We start from the raw sequence: 17,104 nt of genomic DNA, 5'->3' as shown, positions 1-17,104 counted from the left end.
GCAGGCTAAAAAAAAAAAAAAAGCACAGGGCTTTTCCCATCTTTACTCCTGGCTAGCCTTGATTATTCCCTTAGATCCTTTTCTCAGCTGTTTAGGTGTAACTGATTCCTACCTCAGGAAAGAGATATGCATTCATTTTGGTAGACAACAGGTGAATTTGCAGTAGACAACAACATTGCACTGCAGGTGAATTTAGCAAGGTTATACTTTGGGAAACAGTGTAAAATAAGCAAGGTATCGGTCTGATGTTATAAACACTTCTGTTTGTGAACGTAAAGAAAGACAAGACTTCAGTTTTGTAGCTGGTTCACTTGCTTCCCAGAAGGATAGGGTGGCCATCTCCATTTGTGAGCTGTGAAATTTATTCCCCTCTCTTTCTTTTCTCCTTCTCCCAGGCTGTAATGGCTTGAGCTTAGCTTTCTCTGTCTTGCAAGTATAAGAAACAGCTTTTCTCTCCTGTATGAGGAAATGGCTGCTGGATGGAACTGCGGTAGTAGTGGCTGGAACAGGATGGAATTCAGTGGGGCATTTGATTAGTTCCTGTCATCCATGTGTAGTTCTGGCTCTTTGACTTGATTGAGGGCCTTACCAGGGTACTTCAGAAAGGCTTTCAAGGGCACTGAGACGTTAGATCAGAAGATAATTTTGTTGTATATTATATTATAAAATAACCAGATAAACATTCTGGGTGAAAAAGGCACAAGAGACAAGGTTTCTGAGAATGGTGTTATATTCTTGCAAAGACCACAGTGGGTGGGTAATTTTTGTAACTCAATGCATTATGACCTACTCAGCTTTTAGAATTTAATTAGTAGCCATGTATTATTGTCAAAGTAATTAAAGCTTTGCCTTGATTAAAAATGGAATTGTTTAATTAAAAGAAAAGGTTTGGCTAACCTTAGCTTTATGCCCAAGTAAGCCTGTATCAGCTAATTTTCTGTATCTTTTCCCTTTAGGATTGAAAGTTCGAGAGGTGTTCATCAATGTGACGAGACAGCAGGTGGAAGATTTTCATGGGCCAGAAGATTACTGGTGTCAATGTGTTGCATGGAGCCATCTAGGGACCTCAAAGAGTAGGAAGGCATCTGTCCGCATAGCTTGTGAGTGGAGTAAATGTTCTGCTATTCTAGGTTTTGTAAGGTATGGAAACATACTGTTCTTTTAAGGTTAAATATAAACGGAAACTGGTAAGGTACTGCTGTCTTTGCAAGCCTTCCCTATCAGATACTGTAGGAGTATCACAGAAAGCATGCCATGGTGGTTTTTTTTCAGAGCTTTCTTTTATTTTAATGTGGATTGATTGATTTGCATTTACACTCAGCAAGTCTGTTTCAGAGGTTCTGGACTGCATATGCACAGTGTCACAACAATGCAATGTAATAAAAAATGTTAATGCAAATTGAAAATCCCCTGGGAAGTGCCCTTTTGCTCCATGTTGATCACAGGGGTCTAAAAAAATATGGAAAACCATTTAACAATATCTGTCTTCTACACTTTGTACAAAAAAAACCCCAAACAAGAATGCATTAGAAGCTTTTGTAGCATAGTATTTTAAATTTGGTTCTCAATATTGAAGCCTATCATTGGTCATCAGGTATGATAAGCTGTGGGGAAAATGAGATAAAAGTAGGAAAAATGGAATAATTCCCATCAGTAGAGGAAAAAATACCTTCCCTCCTTTTTTTGAGGAAATGAGGGGCAAACATCTTAAACAGAACTGAGACTGCTACAGAAATTCCATCATTTCTTTATGGGACTAAATATACATTGTTGAGAAAAAAATCCTTTAAAATGCTGTTCCTATAGACATTTATAAGAACCACTACTGAAGATAATAAAATTTGTCATGAGCAAGGTAGATAGTCTTCCACTTTTTTAACTACATAGTTTATGTGAAATCTAGATCAGATGGTTGAATCTATCATTCAGAGAAGTTAAAGTGACTTAGGAAAAATTTCCTTCTTGTGACAAGGTAAAAGTATTATTCTTGCACATCATGCTTGGACTGGAAAATTGGACAACAGCTTCTCAAAGTCAGCTGATATATTGCATGTGTCGTAATGAGGAAGTTATTCTCAACATGTGCTTCCCGTGTTGGAGGACATTACACAGAGGATCAGCCCTTCTTGTGTGGGAAGATGGCTAATAGCAATCCTCTTCTTCAACTTCTGGCTGGTAGGATTATTCCATCTCACTGCCACCCTCGTTGTGACCAAAAGTTACTAGAGGGAGATGGGAATGGATTTGAGGCTGGTGTGTGTTCCCAGGTGCTAACATCTGCTTTTTCATATGCTTTCTGCAAGGCTTTATGCTTTGACTTTGGAGCCAGCTGCATGACCTATAGAATCACATGGTGTGATATCCCGTATTAAGAAATTGGACCCTGCATAGTTACACTGTGCTGTTAAGCTACTTATAAATGATTCTATATGCCTGCTGCTTGCCATAATGGGATTAGAAAGGAATTCCACTCTGCAGAGTTGTGAATTATTCAGTTAAAATGTATGTCTTTCTAAGTCATGCCAAAGAGTGACAGAGTCGCTACCAGTGGTAATTTTGAAGGTCGCCGGGTAGTTATGGTAGTTGCTGTCACTATTTGCTTAGGGAGCATCATTACTTCCTACTTTAAACAAAGGGAGTAACTCTGGTCTTGTAGGCTATCAAATGTTAAGTTTTAAATAACACCACTGTAGATTAACTAAGAGTTATTGGGAAAGGGGAGTTATTTGGCTTAATCTCTTTTAGAATAGAAGACCCATTCCACAATTTTTAATACAGTGGGGAGCAGAGGACCACCATTGTTCCCAGATGGGAAGTATTCAGACTCAGTTTATCTCTGCTCTTCATATCTGAAATAGTGTGGTGTAGTGTTACAACGCGCAATCAACAGATCATTATTTGAAAGATGCAAAAAATGGAAGAGTCAATAAATGCCATCATAGCAAAAGGGACATAAAAAAAGACAGAACCCAAATACAATTGTTACTGTGAGACTGTGGAGATACTTAAAGGCTCATCCCATTTTTACCTTGCAATTAGATCTGCTACATTTTTCTAACAGAATCAGAGCCTGAAACCATCGTTTTGCAGCAGTGCTGCTTGCAGAGAGTTCAGGAAATTACTTTCCCCCAGTCTGTTGTGAACCCTTTTCCCTTAAATCACCAGTTCAGGTCTTTAAAGACCTAGCCCCAGGAAATGATGGCAACAACCTGCAAAGAGTTGGGAGAAATGCTTCTTGGAAGGAGATGAGAGGCAGGAAGAAGGGGTTGGTGAGGTTCAAGCAAGAAACTCTGAGTGGTAACTTTTATCAGGTAGTGTTCTAGAAATTCTTGATAAATCTTTCTAAAATTATGCTCTTTTTAACAGGATAACTTAAAATAAACATTTGAAATAAATAATAGGACAATGTAACTACTCCTTTATTTTATAAATGACAGGGGTTTTTGTTGGCTGTTTTAGTTTGAATGTGTAAATATGTGTAAATTCAATTTTTTATTTTACTGCATTAACTGTCATAACCCTGAATGAGCTAATAATTCCCCTGTATTGCTAAGCTGCAAAGGACTATTATTCTGAATTGAATTTTTATTGACTTTTCTCCGCACTGTGATTTCCCAACCCCATAATATGGCAATATGAGTAAAAATCAGAATGAGCAGAAGCAGGTGGAGCTGTGTGATGGGACTTTTAAACCCATCACTGTGGTACCAGTTCTTCAGCAAACCACATCCCCAGCTGCCATCCATAACTGCAGATATCATATTAACCTAGCAGGCATGCCAGAGAGTGCTCTTCATTTCTGTTTTATGTAATGTACTGAATGTGGCTGAATGTTTCGCCTGAGAACTGTGTTCCTGTACTGGCCATTTGCTGTGCTACTGTTACTTGAAGCCATGTTTTTTTTATGAAAAGAACAGCAATTCTTGAGTGCAAAGATGATGGGACTTGTTAGTACTCCAGACAGAAAAAATGAATAGCTGTCAACAGATGTCTATAAACCACCCCCACGAGTTCCCAGGGCTCACCCTTTCATGGACCTGTGTCATCCTGTCTGTGGTGAACAACCTAGCTATTTAATTTGGGGCATGGATTTCTGACTTGGAGAATACCCTGTAGAGGACTAGAGATGACAATGTGTAGGTCCAATTTGTGATAGCATACAGAACCCATAACTTTTTCACAGCACTTGTCATTGTGATGCATAGTGTGGTAGTGTCAACTTTTTTTTCCCTTTGCTTTTTACTTTTTTTTTTTTTTTTGTGCACCTAAAGCCTAGAGATTCTGTATTGCGAGTCAAGTCCAAAGCATTACAGCACTTTATATTTCTCTGAAAAAGCAGGTATGTATTTCTTTGTGATAGTGTGGAACGCAGAGAAAATGAAAAGATGGCTCTTACTCCCTTTTTCATCCTAATAAAGGCATTTGTAGGCAGAACTGCAGCCTAACTGTTAATGAATGACTTTTTAAATAGAGTACTGGAGAACATATTGGTTATCTGTGGGGAAAAAAAATCAACATTAACAAAGAATCATAAAAAGGAGAATACATGCACTGCGTGCATCTTTCTCTAGTGATCAGCTTGCTAAATTAAGTCTTAAAGTATTTTAAAAAATATATTAAAGTGTAACTGAGTCAGAGCCTCTGCTGTTTAAGGGGGTGTATTTCATGAAGTGTAAGCAATGAGAAATTAAATCAGTAAATCCACACTCTGGAATCTGAGACACTGTTTGAAGAAAATGAGTATGTCTAATGGAAACATCCTAACTCTCAAAGCACATGTAGTAAGTAACATTCCTTCCGTTTTGTTTTCCTTTCACAGCAAGCAAAACTTTACATATCCACGGGCATGTCTGGGTTAGGTTAGTGCCATTGGATACAGGTTTCCTTTGTGTCTGTTCTGGTTTACCCAGACACTTGTACGTAGTAGTGCTGCGGCCACATCAGTGCGACTCTTGAGACAATATGCCGTTCTTTTCCCTGAATTACTAGCTGGGCCATGGTATCTGAAATGAAACAATCTTGTAATCAGCCAGTTTGGAATGTGCGGAATCACTCTTAGTCCTTTCCTTCTTTCCCTACAGCTTGCAGTATGTAGGCGATCTAAACAAAACATCTAGCTTAGAACATTTTATAAAATATCCTGGCACTCATGTGAAGTAGCATGTACTAGGAAAATTACTCACCTAGTCTTGGATTCATTCAGTTGGTTCTAACAGCACCCTAACAATACCATGTTGCTGTTCTTGCATTTAATTCTCGTGTTGTGGAATGGCAACGGCTTGAGAGATTGAATGCACAACTGGAACCATGGAGTTTGGGGCTTCTAAAATTGATTGTCTCTGTAGTCACACACAGATCGTTCCTTAAAGTTGGAGAGATGGAAACAAACTAAAGATGATATACGATCTCTTTGCCTCTCATCTAGGGAAGAATTGGTAACTCTCAGTTGTCCATTGCTTTATACCCACACTTAAGAATATGGCAAAGCGGTATTGTTGCTTACTTCTGCAGCCTACATAGTATTGTTTGGGGAGGAATGGCTTTTGGCGGTATAATGAATTATTGCATTAAACTCTGCAGATTTACGGAAAAACTTTGAGCAAGACCCACAAGGGAAGGAGGTTCCTATCGAAGGGATGATCGTTCTCCACTGTCGGCCACCTGAGGGAGTCCCTGCAGCTGAGGTGAGGCTTTGTGCAGTGTCACTGCTGGTGGCTGATGCCTCCTGGGCTGGTGAGAAATGAGGAGAGAAGCCAAAGGGGCTTAGCTACCATGTGGTTCTCAAGGTCTAGCGTTGGTTACAGTGTTCTTCTCTCACCGACTGTTTTAAATATGTATTTTTTTGATTATGTAAGTTTTTAAAAAGTATGGCTTTTTACCAGAATTCAGGAACATTTGCTGAAAAACTCCTAGCTTTCATACAATTTTCAAGTTTTATGCTTACAAACTGAAAACAGATTGTTACTTACTTTCTCAGAAATTACTGTTCTCATTGAAAAATAAAACAAAGGAAAAAAAAACCCTAAAAATATTATGATAAATTGTTGCTGGAGAGAGAAAATCTGCTGCAAACAATGAATTGGGTTTTTTTTGTTTAGCTTTAAACATGCTTTTTGTCAAGAGAGCTGAATCTTAACAGAAAACTAATGGGGATGCCTTAAAATGGTAATAGCTAGACTATTCTTGGAGGAAGATGTTCTAAGTGGGTTGTGTTTAAAAATCTGCTGGAGAGGCATTAAAAAAAAAAAAAAGAATCGGATGGTGGAAGCTAGCATGGCATCACACTGTTCTTACCTATCAAAAAACAGACTGGTGGTGGTAGTCTTGAGCCAGTGCTGCCATGGCAAGACTGAGATCAGCAGTTTAAATCTCTTGCATACCTGGGTGAGCTACAGCCACCACATTCAGGCTGCAGTGTAGGCTCAGCCATACGCTGCAGCTGTGGAACAGCCCCAATAACACTGTGCTGTATTTCTAATTGCACATTCTGCAGTGTGTTCTTTAGCATCGCTTGATGAATAAGACAAATAGTATCACTCAGAAGTTATTTTGGCCCTTATCTCCACTATTGCTGTGGTGTGTTCTAATTGAAGGAACAAAAGCAGCAAGGAAAAATAAACTCCAAGGAAACATGCATCCTCTTAGTTAAGGAGAGAAGCATGTTGAGCAGATGTCATTGAAAACAGAGGAGAAATGCAGCACACTGAGGTGCAAAAGACACTGAAAATCAGGCAGAAGTGTTAAAGGCCAAATGGAAAATGAGTTAGAAATAAGAATGGTGAGTAGATGGGTTTGTATCTAGGCATCTAATATGCATTACTGTGTCATTCAAATTTCTGCTACTACCTTCTTCTCAGCTGTGCTTTGTTTTTACTCATATTTAGTGGTACTAAAAGAATGGATACTGCATTACAGAGAATTGCCAAAATTATTTAAATGTGCATTCTGGTAAACAGACCTATTTTGTAGACAAAACAAACTTCCAAAGGTGTAACTGCCTAAACATCTTGGTCTGTGAGGGATTCATTGCCTGTACTCTCTGCAGAAGGGATGGTAATCACTGCCTGCAGAGGTTCCCTAAAGCCACCAGTTGGTAACCTCAGTGACATTTTTCTCTCAGACAATGTGCACTGCTAAACCAAGTTTTCTGAATGCACATCTGTCGACATTGCCAGTGTATCCTGTCTCAGATAAATTTGCTATCTTTGTGGTAAAAAATTTCCACAAGTGAATGTTTAATAATAAAGCGCCTAAAATCAAGTGCAGAGTTAAAGGAAAAAGGCTGGAAACAAGCAGTTACAAAGTGAAATGAAGCATGATGTGGCCACTACTTGACTGCAAATCATCTTTCTTACCTGTGGAAATATATCTCACCTGCAGTCCTGGCAGTGTGTGTCGGCCTTGGGAGCTGGCAGGCCAGTTTTCATGGAGGAACTCTGCCTTGTCCAGTGCCTTCACCACCTTTTTTTTTCTTTTTTTTTTTTCTCCCCTCCCTCTTGTTTAGTTGTCTAATATACTCTCAAAACTTTGTAGGCTCAAGTAATCCCTGTGTCTTGCAATACACTGTATGTTCACTGAAGTCACGTTCTTTAATGTGATAAGGATCCTAGTAACTTCCTTAGAAGATTATAGTACGTTTTTCTACATTGACTGTTTTCATAGTCTGAAGGGTATGCTACCATGTATGTCAGTTTGGTTTTGTTACTAATTCTAAAAAGATAGCATTTAAAGGTGAGCAGAAAGTTTTCAAGCGAAAAACTATATAAAATCTATGTGTTTTCTTTGAGACCAAAAGAAACAAATTACAATAGGTACACTTCTACCCAACCAGTATGGTTTGCTGAACTGACTGCATACATTTGACTGTTTTCCAATTTCTGTATGGTTAAGTAGCAAAAATTGCTATCTTTGGAATTCAGGCATTTGGGAAAAAATGGTGATTCTTAGTCAACACTACTTGTATTTTACTGAGAATTTTAGAATTATTTGAACTACACTGCTTTACACTCAACAATTAAACAGGATATTTGTCTTTCATAAAAGTCAGGAATTATATCTAATGAAAAACTGACATTTTAATTGCTTTCTGCAGATAAAAATTGTAGAGTTCTCAATAAACCCTGATTTACTGATGTTGATTGTAAAATTGTTATTGCTGCTAATAAAGCCTGTAAATCTTAACAGGTCATATTTGCTTTGGACAATAAAATTTCACATAAAGGCTCAGGATGCAAGGCTAATTCTGTGCTCACCAAGGTAAACAGTCTACTGGAAGTAATTCAGTGTCTTTAGAAACTGGGTACCAGATTCAAATAAGTAATGGCTCTGGTCTTAATGGCAGTGAGCTTGAGGTTATAAACTCTTTTGGTATTTTCAAGTTAAAGATGACCTGCCCTGTTAAACATGTGGATGAAAAATAACTGAGATAGCTAGTAAGTCTTGCTCAATAATTGTTATGTGAGTACTGAGAAGTGTAGAAGGTTTCAAAACCCAGTGCTGGCAACAAATCTATGGTTCTGATCCAAGAATTTATTTAATTTGTGTTTGGATGAAGCCCTAGATGAAAACATAAGGCTTGAAATAACTACGGACAAAGAAGCTCGTCTTCTGTTTCATTAGATGCAAAATAGATGCTAATTGTGGCATTGTTGTTATTTGTTTGTTTGTTAAATCCATACTATGCATGGACCTGGAAATGCAAACTGAAAACAAAATGGAGAGGAGACTCCAGTCCCTTTCTTGTTACCATGCCAATATCTGTCTGAATCCCTTGGGAAGATTTTGATTATTCCATCAAGTGCAGAAGTTCAGGAACATTATTTTTCCAAAGAGCACACATTTCCTGTGCTTGCCATAGTCATGAGTTAATCTAGCGATTTATTTCTGACAATGGCTATGAATGACTGATACAGTCAAACCTCTAATCATGTAATGCAGCTCAATAAGAGGCAGACACTTTACAACTGGAATGAAATTTAAATTCAGCTCAATTATTTATGTGAGCCTGCCCCATTATCAAGAATATAAATCTTAATCTCTGGACTTGTTTTTCAGCAGCTTAGAGGTGCTGAAGATTTCTTAAATCTTAGAAGCATTAAAAGTAAATGTTCTTGATCTAGCTTAACCTGAAAAATCCTGTCATTAGTCCTATACGAAGTGGAAAGCAGGGATATTTTTTAGTGATGGCTGACATCATAGTTGCCTCAGAATTACCAGGAGGGAGAGCCTTTCTTTCCCACTATTCCTTTCTACATTTCTAGTCACTCCTCAAATATTTTCACCTAAGTGATTTTAGCTGCTGCTGATGTTTCCTTGTTTAAAACTGAGTGGATCTCAGCAGTTCTTGGGAGGCAGCTGTACTTGTTACTAAATATATCAGCATTTCCCAGGCATATTTATGCCATTACGTGCCATCAGTGGCAACCCCTCACTGTGCTTTTGTGCAGGAAAAAGCGTTTAACCGAGTAGCAGCATTAGGGGTCCACATCTGAGAATTCCTGAGCTGTCATCACAGTCAGCATTTTTGCCAGTGGTGCCTCTCAGTACTAATCCTTTTATTTATTTATTTTCGGGGGGTGGGACAGCAGGGATGACACAGAGATCGTACAGCGATCAAGACCAAACCTCAGAGAGGTTCTCTAGAGAGAATTCCTCTAGATCAAGTTTAGTTTTGTTGGGAGAAATTTCTGTTTCTACCATCTGTTCCAGAATGAGTAAGGCTTCCATATCTCATCACCAGTAGCAATGAAAATACCCAGATTAAGTTTGCTTATATGTGTTAATTTCCACACACAATATGTATAAAAGGAGTTAAGAGAAAGTGGATTAAAGGTTTGGATCCATAGTATAAATGTATCTAAACTGTATATTGCTTAAAACTTGGCTTGTGTAAATTAATTTACAAATAATGGAAGCTCATGTGACATTGTTAATGCTCCGCATGCTCATACAGTTCAGTTTTAGTAAATAGTCTTTAAGCTGAATAACACATTAGTGAAAGCAAACAATCAAGGAGGATTACAAATAAAGAATGGCAGTATTCTAATTCAGCTTTAATGTTATACAGGCATGAATCAGGAGCACCAAATCCTGCTGAGGCAAGCACTGATTTTAATGCTGCTTTGAAATGCACTGTACTGTCTTGATTCATTTAGCAGCAAATTTCAGTTGCTTGTGTCAGCTAGGTCTTAAGCAAAAGACATAAAGGAGCATCGCTTCAAATCTGCATTCTCTTTCCAAGAATTCGCTTACATTCTTCATGGAGCCTAAGTCCATCTCTTGTGCATGAAATACTTGGAATGTGCCTGATTTTACTACTAATAAAACCTCATGTGGCAACGGCAGTCAAGAAAACTGAGTAACTGAGCTATTACCTATTGTTTTACCCTTTTGAATGGTTTAGACAGCCTTAGCAAATTACTGAACCATTTTGAATTCTGTATGGGCAGGACAGGCACCTACCTCTAAATGTGGTAATAACCACATCTCATCTCCGAGTACCACAGCTCTGCTCCTAGAATGTGCTGCCTTTCAGTTTATATGCAGGTCTAGGTCAGCTGTCTTCAATCACTCTGTAGCCCACCCTGTATTTCTGTCTCTGCAGCCTTTGTTAGCCGGTTTCCCATCTCCAGATTTTGCCTCTGTGGAGAAGGGAACATGAGAAAATTCTTCACGTCTCTGCTTTGGGAGGTTGCTGAGGGTTTGGGGAATTCTGGCTGCATTGCCACAGCAGTAAGAGAGTAAGAAAACCCAAATCCTGACACTAGGCAGACTGGAAAAAGGTTTTAAGAGCAAGAAAACCCAAATCCTGACACTAGGCAGACTGGAAAAAGGTTTTAAATTCTCTTCTCATGCATTCATATGGCAAGTAAAACAGAGCTGGTGAGCAGCTGTGCTTGCAGGCTTCAGCACCCAACCCAAATAAATTCAGTCTTCTGAGTTAAACATCAAAATAAAAAAGAAAATCCAGCATTTAAGTAGAGCATCTGATAATCCCCTGCTGTAGCAAATGTTGATTTAAATATAACAGAGTCTCTGCTGGCACAGGCTTGATGGGACCAGAGCCATTTCTTTCACTATTGATGCAGAGTTGGCCCAGGGAAGAGACAGATCTGGCTTTCAATCCCACAACAGATTCTCCCCATAGATATGTTTATTAATTGTGCGCAACAGAGGCCTCATTTAGCTTGGAGTGCATGCAATGAGGCCGTTGTGGTATAGTATAGGAATCAGCTAAACTCTCTGATGAATCCTCGTCTGCTGGTCATTTTTGTTAGGCTGCTAGGTGGGTACCTTGGGCTTGTATTGCTCAGACTGTTTCACTCCACGGGTATCAGAGGAAGTGTTTCTGATTTTCACTGGCATGATGAAAATGAGAGGAAAGGGTGGGCTGAGTTTTCCTCTCAGAAAATGTGGAGTTGAATGTTGAGTTTGCCAGAGCAACATCTTTAGCCTTGCTACTGGTGATTATCTGCATCTCTTCACAAGACTAACCTTGCTCATTATGTACAGCTTGTTCTTTTGGGAACATTCTGAAGAAATGTGTGAAGGGAAGAATGGCTTCTCTCTATTAAAAAGACATTCTTAAAAGCAATGTTATTTGACAGTGACATGATACACGATGCATTTCTTCAAGCTGTATTATCTGCTAGTCTGACTTACTGGGAGCCTTCCTTCACACACAAATTTCTGTTACCAGAAAGAAACCGCCTTTACGGCAACTTAAACAAACACATGGTCTGGTGCAGAGCAGCTTACCTGAGCTGAGGTACTACATGCCTATTCAGTCATTGTGGCACCTTGGGCTAGTGCAGGGCTACGTGCCAGGCTCCGTGAGCTCAGATAGCCCATCAATTAATCTCTAAAATTACATGAGATATATCTGCAGATTCTTTCCTAGTGGGCAGCCAGCCCCATGTATGACTAGCCTCAGCTGCTATTAAAAGTGCATCAGTTATTGAGGTAAAATGCTTCTTGTACTTGGGTTTTATTATTTTTTCCCACTGCACAGTGCTGTGTTTTCTGTATATGTGTTTTGCACTTGTTTATTGTTGTTGTGTAAGTTTAGTTTATTGCTTTGCATTATTCCTAGGAAGACAGCAGTTATTCACAGTACACTCACTCCTTTGTCTCACACCAAGGAAGTATTACACTGGTTTTAGGTGACTTTTAGAGCACATCCTTAACCTGTAGCCTCGCATAAAATATACTTGGCATTCAGCTTTAGCCAGGCTCTCAAGTCCTGTGTGTGGCTTATAAATGGCTACAGTTCAGCCTTGAAAATGTGAACTGAAGACTGGCTGGAGCAGATGAGGCATAGCTTTGCCTGTTTTAAAAAAGAGAGAACATGCTGCATAGTGCCTGATGGAATTTGGTAGTCTTTCTGTTCACTTCCTCACCCCTGCTTCCTACATTCCCAGGCATTTTCTTTTCACTCACCCCCATCCTGGAAAAAGGTGTATCAAAAGGCAGTTGTGCAGTCCACCTTGGGATCATGTAAGTAGTAATACGCTGAAGTCAGAGCTTCAGCGTGTGGTTCAGTCAACAAGTGGTATAGATTGATTTTGCTTTCTGTTTGTGTAATTCTGATGGTTTTTAGGCAGTGCTCCATTTTGTAGAGTACTATATATTAGAAGACCTTTTGTTGCTTCTATACATCTTCTCAAGTGACTTTCCTGGTATATTCTTTCCTTATCTTCTCAGCTGACCTTTTAGTCTCTCTTTAAATAGTTTTTCCCTAGTCTATCTTCTCTTCAGTTTCTTGAAACCCTTCTTTTTTGGGGGTGAGAGGGAAGACATAAAGAATGGATCCTCCTTTTTGCTGCATGAGACAAGCTTGCTCCTCCTTTTTGCTGCATGAGACAAGCTTGCTGCTCTTTGTGTATAGGCCAAGTGTTAGCATTTTCAGTCTCTCCTTCATTTTATTACTTTCTCCTTCCTCCTTCTGCGTTTAAATAATTCTTCTCTAAAGCATATACTCTTTGAGGTCCTTTTTCTTTTGTTCACCTTCAGCATAAAGCTGGCTTCCCCTGGGAGGGGCCCTATGGGTGTAAAACAGCATTTGCATGGTTCAGATTGTAGGGCTAGGAAACTAAAGTGGTATTTTGCACTCGATGCCACGTATAGTCTGATGATAAAGAGTTTTAGATGCTACCACATTATGTATGATTCTGTAACCCTGTGCACACAGGCTCACAAAGATGTTTAAACACATCCGGGTCCCTAAACCAGGCAGCCAGGCTAGGTCACCCAGCCCCTGTTCACAAATCTTGGCTTTAAATTGATACACAAAGTGCAAAACAATGGAGATGCAAGCTGCGAGTTTCTAAATGGGTATTAAGCCCTCATCCTTGAGAAATACATGTTGTACTGCTATTTTCTATGTATTACAGTCCTGCCATTAACATGATATAGTGCTGTTCATACCTATTACCTTGACTATATAAAGCAACTGTGCTAAGATTTCATATCCATAATGCTGGCAGGTTGGTAACCCTAATCATACCTTAGTGTTTTCCTGTACTCTTGCCAAAGGATATTTTTCTTTCTATTAATTTTAAGAACATACTGAGCACTGGAGTCACTGCCTCTCAGTGACACAATCACTTACTTTCAAAGTGAAACAATGAAGAATGTGGACAACTTGATTCTGTCATTTAATGCAGTTCTGTACCAGCTTAGGTGTAAGCATCTGGAATCAATATGACTAATAGATCCTGGTGGTTTGTGACAGAGTCAGCAAACAGAATAAATTATAACATCCTCTCTAGTTCACTGACGGTAATTCCTTCTTACTGTCTGGTTCTTGATAGTCATGATGTTGCCCTCCGTGACTGTTGTCAAACCAGTCTTGAACTGTAACCTGGAAAATACTCGGTCAATATCCATTTAATTAAGTTTAGGATCATCTCTGTTCTGTATGTTCTACCTTATTAGCGCTTCAGAGAGTAAAATATTAATTATTTTTGGTACAGGAGCAAAAAAAAAGTGCTTGCTTTTGTAGCTAGTAATCTTTTTAGACAGATGTTGTGGTATGTTGGAGGCATATTACAACTGACTTTTTCTTCCATCAGGGACAAAAGGGGTTTAAATTTCTCAGGCTGTCACAGGTTGTTCCTGTTTACTTCAGTGGACTTGGTAATCAGCTTTTAAAATGTTTCTTTAATTGGATAGCAAGCTTCCACATTCTGTAGTGAAATTAACCATCAAAAGGAGTTTCTATCACCTTCTGGAGACCTGGGTTTAACACGAACTTTGTATACCTTGAATTTGAAGAAGGTTGTGAAACTGATAGTCCTGTAAAATGAAGCACCTTCTAAAACTGCCACTGAAATGCATACAGTTGGCCAGTGGTGAATTTAATAAATTCTATCATCATTGGTAGTTACTTTAGATCTATACTGTTTCTTAGAAATGTCAGTCCCTTTGTATTGAAGTGCCGTATAAACCATGATATTAGAGATAAACCTCAGGCTTTCAAATAAATAAAAGCAAAACAAAAAAAAATCTTTAGCTTACTAGACTCTGCTTATCTTTACTAGAACAATGCTGCAGTGCTTAATGCGAGACCTGTGGTTTTGTGTTGAATACAGTATTAGCTCAGGGGAGCCAGTTCCCAACTGGAAATGCCTGATAGGTAACAGCACTGAAGTCCATTGTGATGCATGAGGTGCAAACCTGAGCAGAAGTTGACCTTAAAATTTATTCTAAATCCCTTTTATTATAAATAGATACTCTCTGAAACTAAATCTCTGAATAAGCTCATATTTGAACATTAGTAGCAACTTGCAGCACTTTCTACATCTACTGTCTGATTTTGGTTGTTGGCTTTTTTTTTGGTAATAAAAGGGCAGCTGTTGTGCTAAACTATTACTGATGAGTGTAAACTTGTGTTGAGTGCTCTGCAGAGGTTTGTGGAATACTCTAAAATATCTTTATAATTTAATATATGCATATATTTAAGTTTTAAATGTGCTGTATCCAGTGCTACTTTTTCAAATGTTTAACACAGATTTTGACATTTTAATGGACTGCTGTAGATGTTCCAGTGAATATCTGCATGAGTTCCAATGGTTTATTTACCGCTATAGCTTTTAATGGAAATGTAAAATCATTTCTCTTCTGGGCAGTACATATTCCATTGCAAACACATCAACAAAATGTGAAACCCACATAAAATTCAAAAGCTGCAAGTATTCCAAAAGGAGTGAGAGTCATTGCTGCCTATTTTACATAGGCTTGTGTATTTATGGGACTTGTACACATACAGTAAAATGTAATATGGCAGGATAATGGTATTGTAGTAAAACACTATGGCAAAAAAGGCTGGTGAATTATAGTCTTCAATGAATCTTGTTTCTAGTTATAGAAAACAGAGTATGATTACTAAATGCAAACAGCATGCATTTTATACAGTTAGTTATAGATCTTAGGTCTTGTGTCTGGAATATCAATATTTCCTTTACTTTTAAAGGTATATTGGTTACAAATACAATAAATGTGTTTCATTTTTCACTGAAGACATTTCACTTTCAAGACGAAGCTTGGGCATGTGCAATACATCTCTATTATTATTTATCTACATGTAAGCTCTTCCTATAGACTGGTTTTACTTTTAAGCAACCACTGCAGCCAACATTCACATTTTTAAAATCATGAAGTTATGGGAAGCTGTAAGAAATTGAATAGTTAACTTAGACATGACAAAATAAGACGACACTGCATTTGGAAGAGTGAAATAAATTCATTTTGCTTTGTGAAGGAATGATGCAAACTCTTAACTCTTACTGCTAGTAATGAAAAGTAGGTTTCAACATTTCAGAACCCCTGACTGTTTCTGTGTAGTTGGTTGGTAACACATATGCCGTTAACACTCTAAGGTCTCTAAAGCACCCCTGGCTCTGCGGGAGGGAATGTTGTCTTACACTTCAGATCTTCAGCCTACTACTGAAGCGTTACTCCAAACTGTTAATGACAAGTATTGTGTTTGGAAAATAAATTGGTCATACTACAAATCCATGTTTAATGCTAATTGCTAATGTCTCTAAACAGATACATTCACCTTAAAATAGTCTGTGCTACGTTATGATGGTTAACAGGTCAGACTTCTAAGATATGAAAGTATTAAAATGATTAATAAGGTCTTCTGAGGTGCTACACTTATGGTAGGGCATATGTATCCTTCAGGTCATTTGGGTGACAGCCAGCTGATTAATACAAGATCTTAAAATTCTGATTGAATTGGTATGTATACTCTACGGTGTTGCTGTTTATGAATTAATTATACCTTTAAAATACTGGCATTTCAGGGAAAAAAAAAAATCCCCTATTCTAGAAAGCAACATTTTAATTACAGTTTATATATATCTCCCACATAATCTTCTGAAGAGATTAAGAACTGCACAAATATCTAACTTATGAGAATTTTCCATACAGAATTCTATGTAAGATCAGTTTTGGCATAAAGTAGTAAAGAATTATGAAGTACAGATATCGCTTTGGAAGTTGCTACACAGATATGAATGCAAGAAACGTTTCCAGAGTCAAGCCACATTGCGTGAATCATTGAACAGATCATGATTTTTCATAGACATAATTGTCTACATCTGTCTTTGGGGCGTGAAGGTTCTGTTAACTACAGCACCGCTTGCAGACTGAGGACCAATTATTCATTTAGCTGGGCAAAATAGGTATTTCTTCCAGGTTTGTACATCACTACTGCTTTTTTTCTGTAGCTCCTCTAAGAATCCGAAGTAGTTCAGGTATTTTTATTAGACGCTATCCAACACTGTACATACAGTGAAAACTACCACAGATTAAAGCAGCAGTTACTGGGCTAATGCAACTGAGTAGCTGCATGTGTGGACAAAGCAGTTTTGAACCCACTTAGAACATAAAATTCTGTTGAAGAGTCCTTACAGATTTTAGAAGTAGCAAATTACCTTCCCTTTAATCTCTGTTTATCAGTTCTCAACATACCCTACCAAAAGAAACAGAGCAACCTTTAAATGTTGATTCTGTTTTACTGAAACCATGTGGCAGCTTACTCATAATTGCTCAATTATTCTAGTAATTTCTTATCCAGTTTTATTTGCTCTGTGTTTTA

At 38.2% G+C, this 17,104-nt stretch overlaps 1 protein-coding gene across 2 annotated transcripts in view; it reads left to right on the top strand.

Annotated features, from left to right (window-relative positions):
• The window catches only part of UNC5D (unc-5 netrin receptor D), a 167,782-nt gene that overhangs the window by 88,173 nt on the left and 62,505 nt on the right, over window positions 1-17,104 (top strand). For both annotated transcript variants that reach the window (XM_049831254.1, XM_049831253.1), the window contains exons 3-4: window positions 957-1,100; window positions 5,581-5,684. In XM_049831254.1, the coding sequence (XP_049687211.1) occupies window positions 957-1,100; window positions 5,581-5,684 (248 nt within the window). The remainder of the gene's footprint in view (window positions 1-956; window positions 1,101-5,580; window positions 5,685-17,104) is intronic.

The sequence above is a fragment of the Accipiter gentilis genome, chromosome 28, assembly GCF_929443795.1.
Source record: "Accipiter gentilis chromosome 28, bAccGen1.1, whole genome shotgun sequence".
NCBI classification, from domain to species: domain Eukaryota; kingdom Metazoa; phylum Chordata; class Aves; order Accipitriformes; family Accipitridae; genus Astur; species Astur gentilis.
This window is presented reverse-complemented; position numbering and strand designations above follow the sequence as displayed.